The sequence below is a fragment of the Oreochromis niloticus genome, linkage group LG10 (assembly GCF_001858045.2).
Source record: "Oreochromis niloticus isolate F11D_XX linkage group LG10, O_niloticus_UMD_NMBU, whole genome shotgun sequence".
Lineage (NCBI taxonomy): Eukaryota > Metazoa > Chordata > Actinopteri > Cichliformes > Cichlidae > Oreochromis > Oreochromis niloticus.
Genome location: NC_031975.2, coordinates 28346950 through 28357021, shown reverse-complemented (window position 1 = coordinate 28357021; position 10072 = coordinate 28346950). Strand labels below are relative to the sequence as shown.

At 39.2% G+C, this 10072-nt stretch overlaps 1 protein-coding gene across 1 annotated transcript; it reads right to left on the bottom strand.

Annotated features, from left to right (window-relative positions):
• Positions 1 to 262: 262 nt before the first annotated feature.
• On the bottom strand, positions 263 to 5246 carry LOC100712137 (cornifelin homolog B). Its single transcript, XM_019363973.2, has 5 exons — positions 5217 to 5246; positions 3803 to 3905; positions 1750 to 1863; positions 1383 to 1540; positions 263 to 897 (listed from the first exon to the last, which is right to left on the bottom strand). Exons 1-5 carry the CDS (start codon positions 5229 to 5231, stop codon positions 775 to 777), a joined length of 513 nt encoding a protein of 170 aa, XP_019219518.2. The 5' UTR covers positions 5232 to 5246; the 3' UTR covers positions 263 to 774.
• Between the last annotated feature and the right edge of the window lie 4826 nt (positions 5247 to 10072).

Here is a 10072-nt window from a genome sequence, read left to right as displayed (position 1 = left end):
GCACATGCTTTTGCCTGGCACCCAACTAATTTCTGCCATTACTACTTTTACTACTACTACATAATCAAAATTAATTATTAAAAAAACACAATAAAAGAAGTGGCATCCAGTGTGGTGTTCTGCTGTGTTACACTTTTAAAGCACTTATTAAAGGTAACCAAACCCTTTTTCTTTTATGTATTTTTGAAATTCACTTTTATATACTTTTATGTTTACCATCTGTTAACAGCGTGCTGTATGAACACAGAAAAATAAGAGTATGTCATGCGCATTTCACTTAATTTTATTGACAAAAAATGAAAGAACAGTGTTTGGATTTTCATGTAATTTAAGTTTATCTGTTTAAAATTCTCATTATGCCAGATAAAAATAAAATACAAACCTGACTAGAAGTATGTGAGATTACACAAAAACACACTTTTAACACCCCCTTTAAACTCTAAACTAAATTCTTTGGCTAATAAGTGGTCATTATAAACCCCTCGGTGAAGTATTTTTTTTCTCAAAGGGAAAAATGTAAAATAAAATTTAAAAAGCACTATTTTAGATAGTTAATGATAGTTTAATTACATTAAAGAACAGTTTTCTTTTACTTCATTTTAGTTTCCTAACTTCAATGAGCTTGGATGGCTACAGTTGTACTACAGCACTCAGTAAAGTGAGGACTATTTCTATTTACACTAATCTTTCTCAAAGGATTTCTGTTTAAAGTGTATTGTGCTACTAAGACCCCCATGAGGATGGTGGCCCCAGACATGATGATGAAGGAAGAGGCTACATATTTTTAGTAGCAACCATAACGACTGGGAGCTTTCGCTTCTTCATCTCTCTGGACATCTGACACCAGACACAGGCCATACAGAATGTCGAAAGCACGCAATCGTTACACATGGTGCCCTAAAAACAAAACACAGTGACGTTTGGTCAGCAAGTGGCTAACCAGACCAGTTTTTTTATGTTAATGTGTAAGAGGTGAAAGACCCCAATGGCTTAGGTAAGAAATAGTCTTAAGCACCCTTCCTGAGTTTATAGATAAAGAGCAGATTATAAAACACTGACGGAATACATGATGATCTATAAAAATTATTCAGACACAGAATGATTTAAGAAAATAAAGTTTCTTCCTTTAAAAATCCCAAATATGGTGATATATAATCTTTCTTTTGTTATAATTTGGTCATGTTATAAAGGTTGTTTTACTAGGCTGCACGTTTTAAGGTTGTCAGTAGGCAAAGAAATTATTAACACAAATAAAACCAACTTTTAAAAAGTTGAAACAAACTCCTCTCAAAAGTATTAGTGCAACAGATAACTGAGTGGCTGAAGGCTAAGTGAGTGAAAGATAGATACATAAAAAAAAAAAAATCAAATTTTGGCCTTACGCTGATGCCATAACGGTGTCGCATGGAGACCCTCATGGACATGGTGGCCGGCGGGATAATGCCGCCCACCCAGTCGGCCAGAGGGAGACAGAGATTTTCCCCGTAGTCTCTCGAAGTTTTACAGGCGAAGCAGGGTAAGCAAAAGTAAGCAAAAAGGCCTTAAAAAGGAGAAATGATAAGCACAGTGCATTGGCAGTGAATTAGTACTTATATATATAACCTTTATTTAACCAGGAAAAGTCCCATTGAGATTAAGAACCTCATTTTCAAGGGAGTCCTGGCCAAGAGGCGACAACACGTTGAAATTACAAACGTGTTGTAATTTACAGTACTTGCTGTGGTATAGATATAAATCAGAGACACTTACACTCTGGCACATTTTCACAGAAGTCAAATATCCCAGATGACCATTCATCCGACCCTTGAACATACATCACAGGCTGAGGCTGCGTGACGACCATCGTATTAGACATGATGGAGTCTAAAGGAGGAACCAGGTTGAAAGTTCATAAGATCACAAGGTTAAGCACTACAAAAGTAATGTGTGAGGCTGTTGTGGAAGAGAGCAGCCACAGCCCTTTATTAACCATCATTTTTGACTTAAGCTAACTTGACAATATAATCAGATATTTCACTTATACAGATAATCACAATGGCAGATTTAAAAACAGAAATTTTGTTTGCTCAAATGAAATATTCCCATGTATGATAATAATACAGGCTACACTTATAAAACAGGCCATATTACGTAGACCTGCTCAACTGCTCCCTAATCAGCCAACTCAGTTCATACACAATGAAACAAACTCCTTTCAAGAGGAGTGTGTCGGCATGACACGACCGAGCATCAGAATGAGGAAGAATTATGATGAAGTGACTTGGCGTGGCAGTCTGAGTGTTTCAGAAACTGATGATCTGCTGGGTTGCAAAGAACGAGAGAAAATATCTAGTGAGCAGCAGTTATCTGGATGAAAATGCCTTGTTGATATCAGAGTTCAGAGGAGAAAGGTCAGACTGCTTTGAGTTGATTAAAAAAGCAACAGTAAGTCAAATAACCACTTATTACAACCTAAACTATGTAAAAAAGGATCTCTCAATACACAAAATGTCGAACCTATAAGCAGATGGGCTACAACAGCAAGGAGACCACACTAGTTGCCACCTATATCAGCAAAGAACCGGCTCACTGAAACAGGATGATAGAAGATTGGAAAAATGTTGCCTGGTCTGATGAGTCCTAATTTATGCTGAGGCATTCAGATGGTATGATCAGAATTTGGCATAAAGAAAGTGAAAGAATGGATCCGTCCTGCCTTGCCAATGGTTCAGGCTGCTGGTGCTGTAATGATCTGGGGGATATTTTCTTGGCACACTTTGCGTCCCTTAGTACCAACTGGGCATCATTTAACCCTTTCATGCATAGTGGTCACTGCAGTGGACAGCTATTCAAAGGCAGTTTTCTTGTATTTGTGTCAGTGTTAATAGTATACTTGCACATAAACCACTAAATTGGACATTGATTTGTCACTCCATACCCTGCCACCCACTGGTCAGTCAGTGTTGTCCACCAAAGTGTACTTTGAAAAGTACATGTTTTAAAAAAATGAAGTTCAAAATTTTTTTTTTTCATGCCTAAAGATGAATAAGAATACTTAATAAAAAAAATCCTAATCGTGGTTGTCATAATTCATGTATGAAAGGGTTAACCACTACAGCCTAGCTGAGTGCTGACCATGTCCATCCCTTTATGACCACAGTGCACCCATATTCTGATGGCTGTTTCTAGCAAGATAACGCACCATGTCACAAATCTCTAATCATCTCAAACTCGTTTCTTGAACTTCTCAATGAGTTCCCTCCACCCAAATGCTATCCACAGGAACCAGATCTCAATGAAACATAGCATCTTTAGGATCTGGTAGAACAGAGGAGTCCTATCATGAATGTGCAGCTGTCAAATCTGCAGCAGCTCGGTGATGCTATCATGTCAATATGAACCAAAATATCTGAGAAATGTTGCCAACACCTTGTTGAATCCATGCCACAAAGATTTAAGGCAGTTGTAAAAAATAAAGGTGGGTCAAATCCAGTACTAGGCAGGTGTACTTAATGAAGTGGCCAGTGAATAACTGTACACATATTTAATATGGCTGCAAAGGAATAACAGTTTCAGTGCTCAGTTATTTAACTGCACACTGCTACAGCTATGACAGCGTACATCACTGCACATGAAAGTTAGACACAATAATTCAGAAACCACATGCCAACCCAAAACTCTAACAGACTGATAACACAGAATACTTTTTCAAATTAAAATCATACACTTTCACTCAGTTTATTTATCCACGTCATTAATTGCATCATTAATGCATGAAAATGACCTTATGAGGATATAAGCAAAATAAAATAAAATGCCTTACCTTTTGTGTTTGAAGATAAGAGAGCTCTGAGTTCAATGTTGAGCAGACACAGGTGATGTTTGCTTTCCGCAGCTCTTTTAAGTCCTTTTACACCAGAGATCACCTGACAAGACAATCAGGACATACCGGTTCACCACTATTTTTTTGATATAGTTGCATTTTCCACTGGAACGCACAGAGGATTAAAAGAAAAACATGGAAAAGAATGTGTAGCACTGCTTTAGTTCTTTAATTTCACTGAAAAGAAAAGTATGAACGTTAGTGCACTTTATACCTGAATAATAACAGGATGACATGAGGTATAAATCTCCAAAGTGACTGTTCAACTTGTTGGGTTGATTTATTTCTTTAAAATGTGTCTGCATGTTATAAACAAAGATGTTGTCTGGCTGTTCAGACCAATTCTAGTCATAATCTGCACGCATTTATGCACTTTAAACCTCCATATTTCTCCTTTTCCTGAAAGAATATTTAAGCTGTTTGTAGGTAGGGACCTATTCCTACAAGAACATTTTAAAAACTGTCTCTAATAATATACTGTTCCCTGAACAACTGATACAGATGTAATGTAGGTTATTTTTTAAATAATTCAACTTTCTCGTTTCAACAGAAGGTAGACTTAGTTAAAGGAACAATTGGTGAAAATGACCCCAAACCAAAACAGTATTTTCATTAGACCTGGAAGAAAATTGAAACCTTGGTTTAATCTGTGATTAAAGTTTGGTTACATTTTGATTATAAAGAAAAGTTTGTCTGTCAACAGCTGGATTAGCTGGATTGCAAAAGTCTAATTTAATTAAAAGTTTCTAGAAGTTTCCTTCACTTTGTTTCCTGTGTATGTCAGGGCACAAGACCACGAATGTTGATTTTCAATAACTAGACAAACAAACATGACGCAAAAAGTTGGCTTTGGCATCAAAAGGTCACCTCTTTGTTCATTCCAATGAAGCCATAAGTACATAAACCTCTCCCAGACTCTATTCAGTATAACAATCACCATTAATGTTTCATTTAATGATACACATCATCATCTTTAAGCAACAAACCACATTAAAGGAACACTAAAGAATGTACCGTGAATGTTAGGGAACGATGTCCAGACCAAAACACTGTTGGGAAACATTGTTAATAAAATTTTATCTAGACAGACACTAAAGAAATGATTGGTGCTTTACAACTTTGCTCTTTGCCAACAAACAAAGGGTTAAAGCCTGTAAATGCAGATTAACCTAAATAGCTTGAGAAATCCAAAACAACAAACAAAGGAATGGAAAAAGTTTTTGACTGTCATCTGTGCTGTGAAGATAAAGCCATCCTTATACCCTTCCAGCATAGCTCTGCATTCCTGTTGCACTTGAATACCACTGTGGCTGTTTTCTCAAACACAATGACAGGTTTAGTCAGAGTTACCCACTGGAACAGCAGACATGTCTGAATAGATCCAGCATCAGTACTTCCGTCTTTCTTCAGTATAACTATCAGCTAGTTAACTTTTTGGTAAGGCAGATAAAGATTTCTTTTACATTACTGAGTGAGAATTTGAAAAGTTGAAAAGTTATGCTTTTAAACTTCTACTGGAATTACTAAATATTTTTTAACCTATTTAGAGTTTTCCCAATTTTGTTCTGCATTATCTAAAACAGGGGTGAGCAACTCCAGGCCTCGAGGGCCGGTGTCCTGCAGGTTTTAGATCTCACCCTGGGTCAACACACCTGAATCAAATGATTAGTTCATTACCAGGCCTCTGGAGAACTTCAAGACATATTGAGGAGGTAATTTAGCCATTTAGCCAGCTGTGATGGATCAAGGACACATCTAAAACCTGCAGGACACCAGCTCTCGAGGCCTGGAGTTGCCCACCCCTGATCTAAACTCTTTATTATCAGAAAAAATTATTTACAAACACAACAAGAGGTGTCAAATTTTACATTTGCATTTATTAAATAGCTGGTGTACTGCTATACTACTGCAGAAAGTAGCGTATACGTGACTTTGTCACAATAAACACGTCCAACGTAAAGAAGGAATGCTTGATGGGAATTTAGAACCGGTTCATAGCCGGCTGCTCCGTCAAAAACAAACCCCATCAGACGTCCCAGTTTCATTTTGGTCACATATTTGTATGACAGTAGCTACTAATCATGTTAACGTCCTCCCATGTTAGATTTCACACCTGCAACACTCAAAAGCCCTTTTCTCCTTTCTCTTAATTTCTCCACAGACTGAGAGATACTTTCTTTTTGTTCCCACACCCAGAAAATGAATGTGACATAAATCACAGAAGAATTCAATAAAATTGTACAAAGTCAAAGATATTACTGAGGTTGGTGAACAATAGACACAGTAAGGTCTGCAGACAACTACTTTAACTTCAGAGCTTTTGCTGTTCAATGACTGTTTTGCAGCATTGTCATTACCTTTCGCCCCAGACTGATGGCCGCTATGAGCCAGTGCAAACCCAGCAAACTGACCCTGATGGACTTCGATCATGGGTCTCTTCAACACGTTCTCACTCCCATTCCATCCCACTCTGAACTTTGATTCTGAGAGGTTAATGAGTAGGGTACAAGGTTTCGGAGTGTGCGAATGCAGTTTTCAGATGCCAGCAATCACTTCACTTAGTAGTTCGGAGCAGTTTCAACACCCTCTTTGTTCTCGACTAGTTCAATACCTGGAATCATGCCAAGTGCATGCAGCAGAGGGAAAAGAATAAAAAGCCACAGACTGTATGTTTAATGCACAACATAAACAAGAGGTTTCTTCTTTTTTTGTAGCCTTTTCTGAAATGTACAGACTTGTCAGTCTTGCTGCTTTCAAGTTTCTGAATTCCACCTTCACACTAGCACATGAGAGCTGCCCAGCTGATCATGCGTATTTACAGTCACAACATGCTAAATGATGAGACTGAAACAATACAACTTTAAAACAATTTCAAATTTGTGGTAAACCTACAAACACTGTCTAAAATGGGGTTCACAATGTAAGGGAATAGTGAGAGTAAGATTGCTAAAGCAAAGAAGCGTTCAAATCCAAATCAGCCAAGGCAGCTATTGTGTGACAAGAAATAAATACAACCTCTGTAGTAACCAGACATTAAAGATAATCAGAATGATCTTTATTTGACCAAGTTTGTGCACACAAACAAAAAATCTAATGCTGGGCTTATGCTGGGCATACATTGTGCGATTTTTTCAGTCGCGTTATTCAGCTTCTGCTCAAACTGTACGATTGACTCGCAGGGGTTAGAAGTTCGCAGGTCACGATGCAGGGTCTCACACTGCTCTGATGCTCTGATGCGACCTGAGTGCTCACACTGTGCGTCCATAAAATGAAGGTTATAACAGAAAATCTGTCACTCGCTCTCCCTCCCTGTCTTTCACTCACACAGACTCACACCACCACCATCAACTTTGCTAAATTGCTAATGAAAAACATTGATCAGGCAGCTGTGATTGAGCAGCAGTGTAAGCCCAGCATTACACTGTGCGATTTTTGGCCCATTTTGAGCCGATTTTTGACTCGTGCGACCGTTTTGGGGATCGGCCCGAGTTTCGCCTTCATCGTTTGTCGTGCATCGTGTAGTATACGTGGGGTAACGAGAAGCGATTAACACCTCACGACCAGCTCTTCAAACACGTTTGAAATCCTCCCGACCGTCGTGAGGGTGTCACCGCAGTCGCTCACACTGCGCATGCGCAAACACATAAATATCGGTGAAAAAGACGGAGTAGCACAGCAGTGCAGCGTGAGATCTGGACACAAGCGATGGAGGCACTTGTAGAACTTTGGAAAGCCAATCCGAGCCTTTTCGATGTGGCCTCACAAAATTATCACGACCACAACAACCGTGAAAATAGCTGGATCTACACTGCTGCTCAATCACAGCTGCCTGATCAATGTTTTTCATTAGCAATTTAGCAAAGTTGATGGTGGTGGTGGTGTGCGTGTCTGTGTGAGTGAAAGACACAGAGGGAGAGCCAGCGACAGCATTTCTGTTATAACCTTCATTTTTATGGACGCACAGTGTGAGCACTCAGGTCGCATCAGAGCATCGGGCCGTATAGTGTGAGACCCTGCATCGTGACCTGCGAACTTCTAACCCCTGCGAGTCAATCATGCAGTTGCAGAAGCTGAATAACGCGACTGAAAAAATCGCACAGTATATGCCCAGCTTAACTTCAGTTCCAGTTCAAAAAAAGAAAGATTTTTGTTAAGAAAAAACAAATTACAGAAAGTCTTAAGAAACTATATGTGCAAAACTAAGAAGTGCACTGTACATATGACCTGAATGATAGAGCAGTGGGTTATTTCACAGTGTTCATCAGAGAAACACCCTGAGGGAGGAAACCATCTCTGTGATGGGTGGTTTGGGTAAACAGTGCTCTGTAGTGCCTGACTGAAGGCAGTGGGGTTGAACAGTTTATATCTGGGATGTAAGGGCTCTGCAGAGATGTCTGTTTCCTAACCCTGGACATGTACAGGTCCTGGATGGATGGAAGACCAGTGCCGGTGATTCTCTCTGTCGATCTGATTGTCCTTTGCAGACATGTGTTTCCTGTGCACCCTTTTACTTGTAAAACATCCACAGGTTTCACTTGTTAGGCCGTAACTGATTTGGTGGGACTTGGAAGACAGACTGACCCTTCAAACCGTGTGGTAACACTCAGAAACAATAGGCTAGTCTAAGCAGCAAACCTATGATAGAGCTACAAGCTACATGATGGCTGCAAAGCAAATGAAACATCAAAACGTCCATCTTCTTCCACTGTCCAGTCTTTCAGAAACACAAGACTTTACATGGACATGTACTTAACAATATTTAGCAATTTTATTTTCATCATCAGAGATGATAATGCAGTCAGTGTAGTTTTGGCCAAGCTTTCACTTTGAAGGTTTGGTTGCTGCTAATCAGATTCCTCAAGTCTCTACAGTCTGGTGGATTTCCTACTGTCCTGGTGACAGCCTGCCCGGATTACCATTTTGTCAATTCTTGATGTCAGTGAACTGTCATGAGTCTTTTATTCTGCAGTCTATCTTGTCCTTGATCTGCTCTTAAAGTGCTAATCTAATCTGAACCCGCAACAGGTGCTGCCGCTATGCTGAGCTCATCGAAGCAGCAGAGCAGAACAAGGACTACTCTCAGCTGCAGTCCAATATGATGGATTCAAGTCACAAAACATATAGTATTATTTAGTTTTTTCAAAACAAAGGCAAAAAAAAGCAACTCTCTGAGATCAAATCCGACTCTCTGAGAAACACTGCTGTCTGGAATGTTAGCAAAACTGGCACAACTCACTCAAAATCAAGATATGAGACAAGAGGCAATCGAAAAGCATGTCTCATGCGGGCACAGATGCTCTGAGCCATGCCAGACTGGCGCAAGAACAAGTTTTAAAAAATGCCGTTGCTCAACAGAAACCAACATCCTGATTTCCAGCGGTCCTGCCACCGTGTTCACTCTGGCACGTTGTTATGTTGCATCAGTGCAAACAGAAAAGAAGACAGAAGTCCTGCACACTGAGATTAAAGTTCAGCCATGTCACATAATGCTGACTTTTCTTTTTCTTTTTAATCAGCAATGCCAAACAGTCTTTCCAAGGTTGCTGAGTTCAGCGGAAGTCAAATGGAGGAAAACTAAAGAACCAATCCTCAAGCATCTTTGGTTATATACTACAATTTTCAAACAGCCAATCTGTTGTGAAAGAAATGTAACATGCCTCTAAAGATGCTCTCTCTGAACTGTTCTTTATGGCTTTCACTGGCAACCAATGTTCTTTCCAAATAGCCTCTGCTTAACGAGGAGGAATACAAACATGTTACTTCTAGGTTTAGAAATCGCAAAGCATATAAGATGTTCCCAGTTACTAAAGCCGTCTGCACTTCCAGGTTAACACTCACATCTCTATACTGACATTAAAGTGAAACAGAATAAAAGAATATATTCAGTTTTCTCAACTCCAGCTTAGGTTTTTAGATTCTTTCAGCCAATCATATTGTTGTGCTACTCTGAAAACCTTATTTCCAGTCACAGCAGGCAGCTGTTTTCAAACTGTATCCTCCTTCCCAGCAGACAGAAAGTTTTAGCAAACAGCTTGTGAATTATGGATTTTGAATTCTGACGCTAATGCTAATGCTATATTGAATGTAAATAAGGTGAAAAATATGCATTTTACATAATCTGAACTAAGTTATGAACTAATCTGACTGGTGAAAATAAGAAAGCACTCCAAGTACTTAATGTGCTTACACATCCTATTAAGTGGTTATATG